At 27.7% G+C, this 16,782-nt stretch overlaps 2 protein-coding genes across 5 annotated transcripts in view; both read left to right on the forward strand.

Moving 5' to 3' along the window:
* Positions 1 to 1,581: 1,581 nt before the first annotated feature.
* Positions 1,582 to 10,282, forward strand: LOC141525408 (trophoblast glycoprotein). Of its 3 annotated transcripts, none has more exons than XM_074239903.1 (4): positions 1,582 to 2,044; positions 4,421 to 5,002; positions 5,182 to 5,552; positions 9,702 to 10,282. In XM_074239903.1, exons 2-4 carry the CDS (start codon positions 4,428 to 4,430, stop codon positions 9,947 to 9,949), a joined length of 1,194 nt encoding a protein of 397 aa, XP_074096004.1. In that variant the 5' UTR covers positions 1,582 to 2,044; positions 4,421 to 4,427; the 3' UTR covers positions 9,950 to 10,282. The 3 variants fall into 3 exon arrangements, with proteins under 3 accessions (XP_074096004.1, XP_074096003.1, XP_074096005.1); XM_074239902.1 differs by lacking the exon at positions 1,582 to 2,044 and adding an exon at positions 2,613 to 4,094; XM_074239904.1 differs by lacking the exons at positions 1,582 to 2,044; positions 9,702 to 10,282 and adding an exon at positions 9,322 to 9,607 and having other exon boundaries at positions 4,161 to 5,002.
* A 2,962-nt stretch (positions 10,283 to 13,244) lies between these two features.
* LOC141525626 (uncharacterized) overlaps positions 13,245 to 16,782 on the forward strand; it is an 85,357-nt gene continuing 81,819 nt past the window's right edge. Inside the window, exons 1-4 of one of the 2 annotated variants that reach the window (XM_074240182.1) lie at positions 13,245 to 13,417; positions 13,895 to 13,990; positions 14,101 to 14,172; positions 14,545 to 14,668. In XM_074240182.1, coding sequence (XP_074096283.1) covers positions 14,151 to 14,172; positions 14,545 to 14,668 — 146 coding nt within the window. In that variant the 5' untranslated portion in view covers positions 13,245 to 13,417; positions 13,895 to 13,990; positions 14,101 to 14,150. Of the gene's footprint in view, positions 13,418 to 13,766; positions 13,786 to 13,894; positions 13,991 to 14,100; positions 14,173 to 14,544; positions 14,669 to 16,782 lie in introns of those variants that run through there. The other variant, XM_074240183.1, reaches the window with a different exon arrangement.

Consider the following 16,782-nt stretch of genomic DNA (forward strand, 5'->3'; position numbering starts at 1 on the left):
TTCAAAAATAAAAAAAAAAAATTTTACTTTTTTAAAATTTTAAACCGAATAAAAAACGGTAACCGATTGGTTCTACGACAACAGTAATTTTTTTTTTAAAGTGTCTTAAAAATGTTGAGTGATTCTAAAAGTATATAAAATTCATTTATTTGTACTTAATTAATAGAATAATCAATTTTATAAATAAAAAGTTCTAAAATATCAATTTTTTAATTAAAAAAAAATTTTGTGAAAAAATTGAACAGTAAAGAATTAATTAAAGAGTTTTTAGAGTAACTTTGAACATTTTTTTTTTTTTAATTATACATTTCACTATTTTCATAATTTATACCGTAAATCTGTCACAAAATATATTAATTAAAAAAAAAATAAAAATGTAAATTTGCCGATTTTTAGACTTAAAAAACCTAGTGACCAAATAACAGAATTATCACTCAGATTTGGTTTTATTTGATACTATTAAGTTAGATCCGGTCTGATAAAATCATATCAGAACATATCAACACATTATAAACGGGCATATCAAATTATATTAGCCCAGATAAAATTATATCAGGCCTGATATGGCCAATTTTCATATCAGGTTATATCAGGACCTATCAAAAATTATACATAGACATATCAGGCATGATATGATTATATCAAAAATTTTGATATGGGCATATCAGAACACATCAAGTCTGATCAAAATATTTTTTCACGGGTTATTTTGTCCACGGTTTATTTATTTTCGGTTATTTTGTCGTCCGATTATTTTATCGCGGTTATTTTGTCCGCGGTTATTTCTAGTCACGACACCAGTTTAGTTTTCTTGTATTCTACTTAAAGAAACATACAATTTAAAAAAAAAAAATTTACAAAAGTTTTCTTTCAAGTCGAAAAACTTATCTAGAAAAGATTTTTTCTCAAATTATTCTATTTTAGATAAGTTAAAAAAATTCAATCATGGTGATTTTATGACCGGAAATACGGTGATATGACTACTTCCAAATAATAACTAAAAGTTGTTAAACGTTATTTGTATAATTTTATGCAACTAATGTTTTCATGCATTGCTTGTGTCTTAGATATCAATTGCAAAATTGAATTTAAGTATGTTTTTATTAATACAATTGCTCATAAGTAGTTTTTCGGAGTAGATGTTTTATTTACGTTATGTTTATAGTATAAATCAACAGGCGCGAAATTATGAATCATATATGTTTCATATTTTATTGAACCCGTGAAAATACGAGACGTAATTATGGTATGACAATGACGTAAATGTGGTGTATCCGTCAAAGTAAGTAGTTTGGCCTAAATTATGAATTATACAGCTAAAATAAAATAATCATAACTGCAGTTTTTTATTTTTTTTTTTTCTTTTCATCAAGAAAGAAAACTATTTTGAAAGGTACAAAAACAAATGTTTCCAAATGAGCTCACTTTTAATGGTAAGATTTTCTTATTAATATAGATATTGTCTTCTATAAACAAGTCAAAGTAGTTAAAAGTTGAACCACCTACTCAAAGATGTGAGATCATCATGCACATAGTAGGAAATATAAATGAAAAAAGTAAAGAGAGAAGTGGTAAAACCTGAATCGGAGTGGGATTACAGGTGTGGCTCAGGTAGACGATCTACCACAAGACTTCTCAACGCCGTACTGTTATCCCAATAGCATATTTTAAATATATTTGTGTTTTATATTGCTTACAACGTGTGATTACTTAAGTTAAAATTTTTGTGTTGATACATCAAGCTTTTCTATAAAATTTTTAAATTATTTTCATAATTTTAATACGCTCAAATAAATGAAGATACTAAAGTTGAAATTAAATCAAGACAATATTTTTTAATAATAATAATCCTTAATTCTACAAATTCATAATTTGTAGAATGATAATCAAACAAAAGGAAAACGATTGAAGTTTTTCAAATAAATTCATCGATTTTTTTTTTAAATGTGTCTAGTGAAAATTTAAAAATGCAGTAACTTTTTTTTATTTTAAAAAATATTTGTTTGCAGTAGGATATTTAGAGCAATATATTTTGATGATTCAAGTGAGTTACCATCGAACAAAATATCGATTTAAACTATTGGAAATCTTTAAAAAAATAAAAATTTTTGCTTTTTTGGCAGCAAACCAAATATTTAAAATCTTTAAATCAGCTTTTGGATATTTTTTTTGTAAATAAAATGATGATGAATTATTTTAATTAATTGTATCCGTTTGTTTACTTTTTTCCACTTTTTTATGTAAATTTTATAAAAATCTCATTACTGTGTTTATTTTCATGGTAAAATTTATTGATAATTTTGCCATAGAATCTCTTAGATAGTCGAGTAAGTTTCAAGATTAAGTAAAATATTCATGTATATTATTGAAATATAGCCATAAAAAATTTGCTCCATATTTTTTCTTATTCATTAATAAAATTTCGGGATTTGTACTGCTATATTTGCTATATCGTAAACAAATCTATGTGAAAACCAAATAGTATTTTGTGTTATAAAAAGCAAAACAATTTTCATTGAGGGTAAGCTATGACTAGGGTAAGTGTGGGTATTACTACGATTTTTTCGGTAGGTCTTACTTCAAAAGCATTTTTATTAAATTTTTCAAAAATAACGATAATTTTTTTTTTAAACCAACGTATGACTCATAATTGACTTAAAAAAAATTAAGAGTGCGATAAACTAATATTTTCTTTAGATAAAAAGCATTTTAAAAAAAAGTTCATATGCATGTATTACTGCGGGCATTAACGGAGCATGCCTGCCTATTACTGCGAATGACCCAATTACTGCGTGCCTATTACTGCGGACGAAATTCAATGATAAACAACTTCGGGATCATATAAAAAATTAATAAAATACGTTTGAAAGATAATTATTTGTTTAATAAAACAAATAAAACAAGCAGAGTTTTTATAGTAATTAAAAAAATTAGCTTTATTGAAGAAACACAAATCTTGATTTAAAAAAATCATTTTGAATTTTTTTAAGTCAATCAGAAAAAATTTTAAATAAAGTTACATTCACTTAATTTAATAAAAATTTCTTGGTTTGAAAGTTTTTCTGCTTAATTTAACAGAACAAATTCTTTATTATAATGACCGCTTGTATTTTTTATCAACTTTTATTTGTTTGTTTTATTTTTTATCAATTTCTGTTGAAAATTTATTTTTAAGATCATTACTTTTAACTAAGAACATTTAGAGGGCAACCTGAACTGTCAATTGACAGGCAATATTTTCATTTGAATTTAGAATATATGCATTATACACCCGCAGTAATTGATACAAATGCATTCAAATAGAGGTGCTTATATTACTGCGGATTATTGATAACATTCGCAGTAATACAAGCATGTTCATTTTTTTGGTACTAATTACAACATCCTTAAATAAATAATATTTATTGATCAAAATTCAATTTTTAATGAATAACTGATATTAAAGAAGGTTTATCTTACTTTTATATGCAAAAAATTTTAAATTTAACCCATTTTATGTAAAGAAAGAGATCTTTTAGTAGCACCTCTTTTAGTACAGAAACTCACAAAAAAGCTATAGTTTACTACCTGTTAGCCAGTTAATTTCAATTTATTAATAACAAATTGAATAATTGTTGTACGTGTAAAACTACTATGCAAATATTTACTTGAAGATTTTAATTACAAGAAATAATTTTTTTTTAATTCAAAAAGCTCAAGTACGATTTATTTATAATTGAAATAAAAATATCCACAGTAATACCCACACTTACCCTATCTGAGCAGAGCGATGACTAGTATCATCTGTTTTTCAGATTAACTGTATTCGATTTTCAAGTTTTGATTTATATTGTTAGTTACACTGTGTATACTTCATGTATTTTCCGTGGGCTTTGAATCGCAAGAGTTAGTGAAAATTAACTCGATCAGCTTAATAGTTTAAAAATATCATTAATAAACAATTCAAAGAAATACTATTCTTCATATGATTTTTTTAAATCCATAATTTTGATAAAAGTAAATAAAAAACTCTAAACATCAACTTTGAGTTGTAAAATATTTTGGAAATTTAAGTAATTGCTTAGAATTGCAGATACACTGATGTTTTATTACAGGTAGATTTTTTTCTTTAAATTCTTTAAATTATTCTATTCTTGATGAACTGAAAAATAAATAAAATACAAATAATAATCATGGTAAAAATAAGTGGAGTCGTGATTTTAAATAACTATCAAAATTAAATAACTTAATTTTGTTTAATGTTTCACTCTGATTAAGAAGCCTAATTCGAAATGATTAAAAACGATTTGAAAAAATGGAAAATGATTTAAGTTGTCTATAAATAAATATACATTTTATATGGATTGAATCATTTCACATTATATATTTCTTAATCAGGATAATAATTAATTAAGAAAATATTCTAAATGATTGACTTTAGTTGCAAGATGAAAATGAAAATTCTGTGGTCACTTATGAGTCTGATCACTCTGTGCCGAATGGAAGATTTTCCGGACTGTAATCATGACAATTGGCATAGTTTGGAAACAAAGGAATCAGCGCGTCTTGAATGTGGACCTGCATTTCAAAATCTATGCTATTGCTCAAGAATTTGCTATGAAGGAAAACACCAATATGTTGTAAACTGTACAGATACTAAATTTAAAAGTACTTTACCACTTGAAAATCTTCCAAACAAAACTCAAGTACTTATTTTTACGGGAAATATATTGCAAAAACTGCCATGGAATATTTTCGGAACTTTAGATCGTATTCCAAGTCTTCGAGTGATAGACATGTCAAATAATAAAATCCGTGAAATCAGTGGAAAAGCTTATCATCATGTAAAAAATGTTCAACGGTTATCCTTAGATTTTAATGAACTATCTTTGGATACTCAAAGTAATCATCCGCGAGTTTTTTCAAATTTCATATCTTTACTTGAATTACATCTTACGGATGCTTTTGAGGATGGCCAACCTAGGGATATTGCTGAAACTCTTCACGAAATTTTTTTCAACAGGTATTTAACTATTATTATATATTATTATTATATTATATATAATATATTATATTATATATATATTATATTATTATATATATTATATAATTATATTATATATAACTACTATTATAACTATATTAAACTTTTATAATAACCAAAATGTTTCAATTCTATAATATTAATGATCATTATTTCAGTCATTTAGATCAATTGATTAAGCTGCACTTGGAACAAAATGAAATTTCAGACTTTAAAGATCCAAATGTATTTTGCAATCTTCCTAATTTATTGGATCTACATTTAGGAGATAATGATCTCAATGCACTGAACTTCAACTTATCATGTCTTCACAAGCTTAGATTTTTAGATCTTCAACACAATAATTTCACGAAAATTTTAGAACAAGACTTGAAAACTTTAGATACGTTTGCGAAGCATAATCAGTCTGTTACAATAGATTTATCAAATAATCCATTTGACTGTTCTTGCGAACTTAATCTATTCATGAAATGGATGAAAAAAACTAAAATTTTTGTAAGGAATAAAAATCTTCTCAGGTGCAATGACAGTAAGTAATTGTTTTTTTTTTCTGCTTAAAATTTTCATAAAAAATCTGAAAAGACTGTTGATGTTGTAGATCACTTTAGTTTTTATTTTATTTAATTATATTTATTTAACATTAAAATTTTTGTCACTTGATCTGATTTACTCTAATTTGATCAGAGCAGGTATATCGTAATTTTCATCTCAAATAATCATATTTAGTCAGATCTAGACAGATTTAGGCAAATCGAATTAAATTTATACAGATCTTTTTTGTACTATTGCAACCTTCACCTCACTCTGGAATCACTCTGTATTCAGAGTCAGAGTGAAATCATATTGAAACCAGTGTGGATCCAGAGTGGTTTTGTGCCTTTTTTCCAGAGTCAAATCACAGTGAATCCAGAGTGATCCCAGAGTGAATTCAGAGTAATCTCAGAGTGAATTCAAAATGAAACTAAAGTGAATTCAAAATGAAACTAGAGTGTTTTCAGAATGTCTTGAAAATGTTTTCAACGTGGGTTTAGCGCTTTTCAGAGTAAATTCGAATAATTCTCAATTTTGTCCTTAGTATATTTATGATAACTTTAACACGAGTGTAGTGTATTGAGTTTTCATAATTTACCTAATTATATTAACAGTTAGACGAAAAATGGTTAATAAATTGATAATCATATAGCATTTTTCGACTACATAATTAACAACCATTTCATTCTAAAAATAAGAGATAACAAATTTTGTAATTTGAAAATACTTTCAATTAGTTAAAGGTCTATTTTTATCTTTATTATATTAAATTATGAAGTCAACAGGTGAATTTAGTATTATACATTATTAATTGGTTCCCTATTTAAAAATTTTTAAATGTTATGAATTTTTGTATGACTTAAAAAGATTTTATTTTGAAAATACTAGAAATTCACATAGGGATCAGTTTGATCCGGGAAAAAAAAATTATATATAATTCTATAGAACCATATATAATCTATATATGATTTCATATAATTTATATATAACTATATGTCTTTACATATGTTTGTTTTTAAGATTATATGTAATTATATAAAGCTATATATAATTGCAAATAATTTATATATAACTGTACGTCACTACATACATTCGTTTTTAAGATTATATATAATTTTTATATAACTACATATAATTACATATAATTTATATATAACTATATGTCATTACATGTATTTGTTTTTAATATTTGATCGAGCTAAATTTTAAATTATTTTAATTTTAAATTATTAAAATTTAACCAATTAAATAATTGTCTTCGAATAAATTAATTTATTAATAGTTAATAAATCTTTCTATCAGTGTATATTGATAGTTAATAATTTACAAACGAAATAAAAAATTTTGTTCATTACGCATTGATCATGTATACTATTTGCATTACTTGTAGTTGTTAAAAACCCTGATATTCAAGTAATTCTCATCGGTAAACTGGTAAAGAATTAGTCTTTCAAGCGTCAGGTCCCAGATTCGATTCCCGAACGTAACAGTTGTTTTTTATTTGATTCCACTCTGGCTTTAGTCTGGGTTCACTCTGGTTTCATGCTGGAAAATAGGCACAAAACCACTCTGGAACCATCATGATTCCATAACGTTTCCAGAATTTTTTCAGACTGATTTCAGAATGATTTGAAAGTCGTAAGGTACCTTAACTTAGATTAAATTAGAGGTGTGCGAATATTCGAGTTTACAAATTATTTGCCTCGAATTCGATTCGAATATTCGAATAATTCAAATAGTTCGAATAATCTAAACAAACGTTTTCTGTTGATAAACTGACTGATTTTTGTATAAAAATAACTCCGTTTTATATTATTTGACGAAATGAAGTCTTCATAATTATTTGATAGTAAATAAATCAGCTTATTATTTTTAATCAATATTTATCTGTGTCTTCGGAGCCCCCGTCCCGAGACACCCCGCTTCTTTGACATTCCTTCGGGAAAATTCGATTTTTTTTTTTTTTTTTAAATGAGATCTGCGATACGATGGATCAGACATTGAAATAGTGTCAATATAGACTACATTTGAAAATTCTATAGCTTTATCTCTAGCTAGGATTATTTAAATTAATTTACTTTTCTCTTTACTGAATTAATTTAATTCTACTTGTGTGTTGATTTTATATTGTACTGAAAATTAGAACTATAAAACTGATATATAAAAGCCTCCATTAAAAAGTTGATCTGTCGATTTCATTGTTGTCACTTTTCGCTGATGTGACAATGGTTATCGTTGCCGAAATTGTTACCATAGCAACGAAAAGCGACAACAATGAAAACGTCGCACAAGCTTTTTAAGAAAAGATTTTATGTATATGATATTTCTCATATTTGTGAAATATATATAATATATGAAAGATTCGTGAACGGGTGAATGAATAGTTTCAACAAGTGTAACTCTACGATAAGTTTATATCGTTAAAAATATTATTAGTGGTCAAAATACAAAGTCATATCTTAATTATTGACATTTTTTTTTTTAGATATAAGCTCATCCTGATGTTATGCTTATCGAGACCTTTCATTTGAGTACGCACATGATTTTTTTCACTTATTTTATATACTTTGCAAATATGAGAAATAATATATGTATAAAATACATGAAAAAGTTCGCGTGGGTATTCAAATGAAAAGTCTCGATAAGTATAACTCTAAAATGAGCTTATATCGTTCAAAATATCATTATTAGACAAACTACAAAGCCGATTCTTTATCATTGACATTTTTTCAGATATAAGCTCATCTTGATGTTACGCTCATCGCGACCCTTAATTTGAGTACGCTTCTGTCAAAATAATTATAACAATTCAATTAATCAATATTTTTCCCAATTTTATTCATTAATATTCAACCGTTGCCAAAGTGGTTGCTACAGCAGCGAAAAGTGACAACAATGAAATCGATAGATCAACTTTTTAATGGAGGATTTTATATAGCAGTTTTATAGTCCTAATTTTTACTACAATATAAAATTAATACACAAGAAGAATAAAATTAATTCAGTGAAGAAAAAAATAAATTAATTTAAATAATCCTAGCTTAGAGATAACGCTATAAAATTTCCAAATGTAGTTGATATTAACACTATTTCAATGTCTGATCCATCGTGTCGTAGATCTCATTTAAAAAAGAAATTGAATTTTTCCGAGGAATTGTCAAAGAAGCGGGGTGCCCTGGGGTGGGGAGTCCGAATACACCAAGAAATATTTATTAAGAATAATACACAGAAAAAAAGGTTCACTTGAACCAAAAAATATTTTTCTTCCTAATTATTTTCTTGAGCGAAAAAAAAATTTTTTTTTGACACAAGAAATTTCACTTATTCTAACAAAATTAATTCTCTTGCTTTAAGATATACGTATCTTGATCCAAGAAAATTTATTCAAGTCAAGAAAGTCTTCTTGTTTTGAGAAAATTCGGCCTCTTGTTCCAAAAAATTAAATATCTCGATAGAAGTAAATTTTCTTTAATATTTTTAATGATTAGCATGTCAAATGGGAAGATCCAAAAATATTGAATTTTTTTTTTATATTCAATATGATTAATTGCACGCTAAAATAATATAAAACGAAGAAATTTTTACACAAAAATTAGTTAGTTTATTAACAGCAAACGACTGTTTGAATTATTCGGATTATTCGAACTATTCGAATATTCGATTTGAATTTCGAATCGAATAGTATTATTCTGTTCAATTCGATTCGAACACTATTCGCACACCCCTAGATTAAATTCAATTGGTACGAATCTTAATTTTCTTTCTAGGAACGGTAATGGTGGAAATAGTATCCACGATCGCAGTATAATCATGTTTTGATGATCAATATCGAGTCATTATCGTCGTAAATGAGGACTTCTTTTCAATGCTTAATGATTCCTTCTCTTATTACAGTTCAAAATGACAGAAAAATTAAATTTTTTAATTTGAAGAACTCAAAAACGTAATAAGTGCAATTTTGAGCGCTTAAGTATGAAATTAGCGGGAACTTGTAGGGATACATAGCCTTTAGGATCAACCGCTTTTCTAATTTTTTTTATATAAAACCGAATAAGTATAATATAACAACGAATAAGTTTGAATGAATTTTCAAGTTTTAAAAACCTTATTTTACCTAAATTGTAAAAAAATCTTGTTTTGTTTTCAGATGGACATAAAAAATATTTGCAAGAAAAAAAAAATTGTGTTTCAAGAGTCAGCATGTTATCTCCGTCATCTGGATCTACTGTTGCTATTACGATGCTTTCTTTGATTCTTGTAGGATTAATTTGTACTCTAGTCTACATTCAACGTGAAGATTTAAACAAAAAAATTATTCCTGTTATTGATTCGGTAAATAAACGCGTGCGATACACATCTATTTTAACAGTTGACGCTCGTGAAAATGATGTATAAATTTATAATACCATAAATGTCTGAAAGAAGAGTGTATTTGATTATTTACTACATCTTTTTTTTTTTTATAATTTATAATTGCCATACTACTTTTATTTTATACTCTTTTATGAAGATTGTAGAAGATTAAGAGTTGAAGCTCATATTTATTCATAGTATTCTAGTTACAATATGATTGTATGAAGAGACAGCAATATGTATTTATAGTTTTAAAATGGTTAGACAAATAACTTTTGTACAAAAAAATTTGTTAATACAATAAGAAAACTCATCAAAAAATAAATAAAAAAAAATAAATAAATATTAAACATCAATGTTTAATTATCAGCTAAATTCATAAGTTATAATTTTTTAACCAATTTACTCAAATCGAATATTTTCTAAAATATTCTTTTGCCTTCAAAATAAATGTAAAGTTGAAAACATCTTTATTTTCTCCTATGAGTTTTGGATGCCTGCATGCGGGTCGCTAGACTCAAGTACCTACTTTTATGACTCTCTGGCCGTTGAGGTCGTATAAATGCAACCTCTTGTTCTCTTCGTAACCCGAACGCTCATCTGGTTCACATTCGAATATTTTCCGTTGCGACTTTCCCTTTTTTTATATATGTAATATTTTTGTCAACGTACTTTTCTTAATAATATTTCTCGGAACGATCCCACCAATAATAAAATGAAAAGAGTCTCCGTACTCTTGTGTACACTATATACGTCCAAAAGCGTCAGTCCGAAAGGATCTTTTCTAGCGACAGCTACGTCAATTCCCATCAAGTTCGCAATCCGAAAGTCAACCATAGCAACTCTTAATCAATTAATAAAAGGTTCACACACCAGTTTCCTTTATCGTTCAAATCGTCAAGTGGTTTTGTGTAAGTTCAAACGTGCCAATAACATTCTCGATCTGCAAGCTGACCAAAAGAGATACAATTGTCCATCCATACAACCCGACTAGCAGCCAACGAGCTCACCAGCTTCCAGAAATATCATCCGGCTTTCATCAAGGAGCAGTTTCGCTAAACGTAATTTGGTATAGTATTTTTATTGCATAAAAATACTAAAAGGTACGCACTCAATTCATTTATTCATTATTCTGAAATGCACGCTATCTCTTTCAAATTCATTGTTTATCTGTAAGTTTATCGTTCAGGCTCTCGAACGTCTTGAACCGCTTACGGAACAATGTATTCAATCATCTATGCACGAGTTATCTGGAAGGTTTTCGTTCAGCAGCCTCCGCTCTGACTGAACCGCCTCTGGAGCAATGCTTCGTACATATAATACCGAGTTATCTGGAAGGTTTTCATTCAGCAGCCCTCGCTCTGACTGAACCGCCTCTGGAAAGTCCACCTAAACACTACCTGGCCTTTTGGGTTCCTCTGCCTTACAACCAGAGGAACCTCGAGAACTGCTAACTTACTTCTTTCCATATCATACAGTCCACTCGATTCTTATCTCTACTCTTCAAGATAATTCATGCAAATCAATTACAATATGAGATTCGATTTCTAGGAAATTATTGAACGAGCATATTAACACAGTCCAGACCAGAGATCGAGACAGATACCTCCGAGGAAGAGCTGAACCTCCCTTCATCAGACCTACCAGCCGACGTACCAACCTGAATCATCAACATCCTCAATTCCGAACGAGTTTCCAGTCAACTATACGTCAGATCCTGCGGTTATCAGAACCAGACATTTTTTCTACAATTGTTATAATTTAAAGAAATTTTGTAAAAGCCCATCCATAATAAACCGGAGCTTAAACAAAACAATCAACTACATAAATAATTCTTCATTGACCTAGGTAGCGACCACTATTCCATCGGATCTGTCAGTTATAAGTTTATTTTAATTACAATTTTTTTTATTTTTTTTGAATGTAATTTATGAGAAAAAAAAAAAATTATTGAAAGTTGTTTTTAATTTGTTTTTCTTACTTTTTCGAAAAAATAATAAAAGATAAATTTTTTTCTATGATTAATACTTTTTCTTGTATTCCTGCACAGAAAAAAAGGTTCACTTAAACCAAGAAATTATTTTTCTTCCTAATTATTTTCTTGAACGAAAAAAAAATTTTTTTTTGACACAAAAATGTTCACTTATTCCAAAAAAATTAATTCTCTTGCTTTAAGAAATACGTATCTTGATCCAAAAAATCTTATTTAAGTCAAGAAAATCTTCTTGTTTTGAGAAAATTTTTCTGTTGCTCCAAAAAATTAAATATCTCGATCGAAGTAAATATTCATTAATATTTTTATTGATTAACATGTCAAATGAGAGGATCAAATAATACTAAATCTTTTTTTTTTCATTCAATATGTATAATTGCACGCTAAAATAATATAAAATGCGTATCAAATATTCAAGAAAAAAATTTTTTCACGGTGAGAAAATTTTTTTCTCAGCTGAAGTAGGTGGCGATGCTTCCCTAAAGTATCTAAAAATCTTGATCAAATTTAAAAATTTATTGTATCAAGTATTTATGATAATTTGAATTAATTAAAAATTACTTCCACCAAGAATAGAATTTCAAGAGAAATTTTTACTTCGGCCAACACAACTTCTTGAATATTTGATACACATTTTAAATGATTTTAGCGTGCAATTATAGATTTTGAATGAAAAAAAAATGATTCAATATTATTTGATCTTTCAATTTGACATGTTAATCAATAAAAATATTAATGAAAATTTACTTCTATCGAGATATTTAATTTTTTGGAGCAAGAGAGAAATTTTCTCAAGACAAGAAAATTTACTTCTATCAAGAACTAAATTTTTTGGAGCAAGAAGCTGAATTTTCTCAAAACAAGAAGTGAAATTTGTTGTGTCAAAAAAAAATTTTTTTTTCGCTCAAGAAAATAATTAGGAAGAAAAATATTTTCTTGGCACAAGTGAACCTTTTTTTCTGTGTATGGAATTAGCGGGAAGTTGCAGGAATGGCCTTCAGGGTCAACCGTTTTTCTAATTTTTTTTTTTTACTAGTCGTTGATTAAAATTTATCAATTCAATTGTTGTAGAACTCATTGAAAAAGTCTAAATTTTAAATTATCACCGGTCACCCGATAGCAATAATTTCATTCGATGGAATGACTCGTAAATACATGGACGAAATACTTAGTTATTTTAATTTAATTTTACAAATATTCGCAAGACTTTTTAGTTGCAGAGTTAGTCCCCAAATATGTACTGTAATATTTAAAATTGGTAGTCTTCTGATGGTTGAAAAGTAGCGCATGCGCAAGGCAATAGTGAAACAAGTATGTGATAGATACATTAAATAAGGAGTGGTGTTCGTTAGCAGGCGTTCTGGAGAAAAAAATCCTAATGTAGCTGTAGCAGTTGTTCTGCGTACACATTATCTTAGTGGGTGTCGTTGATAGTAAGGTTATGTTGATAAATAACGATGAGACGTGGACTACGTCCACGGAGATGTGCTCCAAGTCACATTAAAAAATCAGGAATGGTAAGTAAATAATGAAAAAAATCACAAATGATTTTATTGTTGCTTATGTTCAGTGAGCTATTACAGGTGTGTCACGTTTCATTACTTATCTGAGGTATAGATTTATTTAAAGTTCATAATTGCTGACGTTTTATTAAATACTCAAATTTCGATAGAATCATTATTTCAAAATATTAAATTTATTTGGTAAGATATGAATTAATTATGGTTTTTGCGAAAAAATATCCCGCGACAATTCTCGGCGCCATGATTTTTCAGGGTTATCTGGTTAACACATTTTTTTTTTTTTATTTGCATTTATAACCAAGCGTCATGACAGTCAAAATGAAAAATTTAATGCTACAGGTGCAATTATGGATGTAATGAAAGTATGCAACTCGTTTTATTCCTTCTTATTATTTTCTTCATATAAATATTCTAGTTATACTGTCTAAGAGGGGATCTTAAAGATAGAATTCTATCGTTTTATTTTTTTAGAGATTCTTGGGAGCATCTGGGCCATAAGAATTGACGATGACTAACTTGTAGAGACCGACTAGTTTTCTGATATCTTTTTGTTCGTCGTAAGCTCATGTGAGTCATTTTCAGTCTATAAAAATATATTTAAATATTTCAGTGTATTAATTTATAACTTATATTTATAATCAATTAAAGAAATAAATTTTATTTTTATATATTTATAGGTGGAATTAGGTTAGGAATGATGGAGTGCTGAAAAATATAGTTGGAAAACATGGAAATGATATCTAACAGCGGTAAGTATTTAATGAATAATTATATATACGGTATAAGCAAGCTATATAGTCACTACTCAATTTGTCTTCTTATATCTTATTAACAAATAGATTGTATCTGTGTTGATTGAGTCTAAAGGTAACTAAAATGAGATAACTAATTGTGAGGATAGATAAATTATCATAAATTAATATTTATAAATATTTACACGTGTAGTAACAAGTAGAATAAATAAACTAGCATATATAATTTTTTAAATACCACCAGGTGTAATTCTAAAAAAAGTAAATATTAGAATGAGTCGAATTGTAATTATTATCAATAATCATATTAGTCCAAAAGTATTTATACTCAAGTGAAAATGAAAATTTACTATCTTATTTCTTTTTTAGAGTTTAAATCAATGAAGATGAGCTTCTCGTGTTCTTCATTGCAACGCTCAAGCGAGAACCTTGAAAGTTCAGAATTAGCAACAAGGAAAGTCAATAGACCATACAACAGTCTCACTAAGAAAAGGTAAATGAAGTATTAAATAGCAATAAACATTGACAAAAATAAAACTATGCGTGACTTAGGAACTAATTATCTCTGAAATATCAATCTAAGAACAATAAATCAGAAAACTTATTGAGACTATAAAAATATCCCATAATTGGCTGAGAAAATCAATCTTTACATTTTTAATATTAACAGATGAATTGGATTCAAAAGTTATGGGTCTGTCAAGTTATAGAAATCCACTCATACTTGAATATTAATTTCCTCAAAGTGTAGCTAGTATCCATTCAAATTAATATGTTTTTATATTGTACACCATTATGATCAAATGTACATCTTGGTTTCATCCGTATAATTCGATGTGCACTTACTACAAAATCTACAGCCGTTAAATGTTGTAAATATCTTCATATTTACATAAAAAATTTAAACTCAGCAAGTTGGATAATAATTATTTAACAATGATTTGTATCATATATTTGAGTTGTTTTTAAATAATGTCGTAATACGCATATTTGTCGAGTATTTGTTGACACAAATCTTTCTCACAAGCTTGAGTACTAATTAAAAATTATTATTTTTGACTAAAAATTGAAATGTAATTTAATAATTACATTATGGAAATAAACGAAAGTGAATTGTTAACATACTTTATTATATATTAACAACTCCTTGCTTATAATTTTTTTTTTATTGATACTAGATTGTTTTTTTAATTTGTGCTTAAGTTTTTTCTTCAATTTATTTGACTGATTGAGTTCGAATTTTAAAGAAATTTAAATCCTGAAAGACTTTCGCCTTCTATGAAACGGATCTAAATCAGTCAAGTAGCATATACGCACTCAACAAAATTTTTGCAAAAATAGTCATAATGGTTTTTTCGGACCTAAAAAAACGAGAACTTATTATCACAAGCCTTATTTTAAATTTACCGGGGATTTCCTCTTTTGTAAAAAAAAAGTACCATTCAGCAGTCGAAATGGAAGTAGATTTCATAATAAATGTAAAAATCTAAAAATTACTGTGATCGGAAACGACGATAGCCGTGATGAATACGGATCATTTTTCAAACTGTAAATTACTCCAAATGTAAATTTGGTCCAGGCCTACAGGGTACCCAACATGTAAAAAAATGGGAACGCATTCAATTGTACAGTACCTAATGGGTGATGTTGAAATCTGTGTATGAGCAGATTGATTGATAAACTGATAATCGTTAGAAATCTATGAAATCTACTTAAAAAAAAATCATGGATTTCTAGTGAACCGGCGATTAAAACTTTATTTCACCCTGACTTGTTATTTGTTTACTTATTGCTTTAACAATTTAGTGTTAAAAATTGCTTTAACGCAATTTTGGCAATATTAAAAAATTCATAACTTGAATAGAAGCTCAATTCCCTAGCTCAAATTTTCAGGGTTTTTTAGAAACATAATAAAGCAACTTTCCTGAAACTTTGAAGGAAATCGAAGTTCGGAGAAAAAAGTTCTAGCCATCTGAAAACTGCAATTTTTTTAAATTTGATTAGTTTCAGATGGCTATAACTTGACTTAATAGAAGCAATCAAGTAAAAATAGCATAGATTCCACTAAAGTATACCCCAATGGAAGACATTAGCTGCTGGTCGACCCTTAACTTCAAACACTGTACATATACTAGTGTTTTACAAATAGGTAAAATTTAACCAAAACAGTTCGTTAGTTAGAGGCTGTCAGCTAAGCCCTATATGAGTTTAGACCAAATATTCATTTTTTTCTTAAAAGTAAAGAGTCTAGAATAAACTAGAGAAGAATGTCGTTTGGTAGGAGTTTTTAAGTTAAATAAAAGTTGAGATATAAATGATTAAAAATCAGTGAAAAATCTACTTTTTTAAAAATTCAAAAAATTCTCCAGCGGCCGGATTTGATTATATCGGGCCCAAATTTTCAGGATCGTCTACTTTTAAAGTGTACTTTTGAGGAAAAAATCGGCATCAAAATCGCTGACCCAAGTGCGCACACTTTCGTCGAGAATTGATGGATCTGCCCATATATATAAACTTTTGAACCATATGTATTTTATGACTCAGCTCGTCGAGTTAAGCCGGAAGATAGCAAAATTTTTCAAAAGTTCCGTCATGAGGACCATTGCA

The sequence above is a fragment of the Cotesia typhae genome, unplaced genomic scaffold (genome assembly GCF_013202065.1).
Source record: "Cotesia typhae breed Kobodo isofemale line unplaced genomic scaffold, CoteBio_Ctyphae contig_26, whole genome shotgun sequence".
NCBI classification, from domain to species: Eukaryota; Metazoa; Arthropoda; class Insecta; order Hymenoptera; family Braconidae; genus Cotesia; species Cotesia typhae.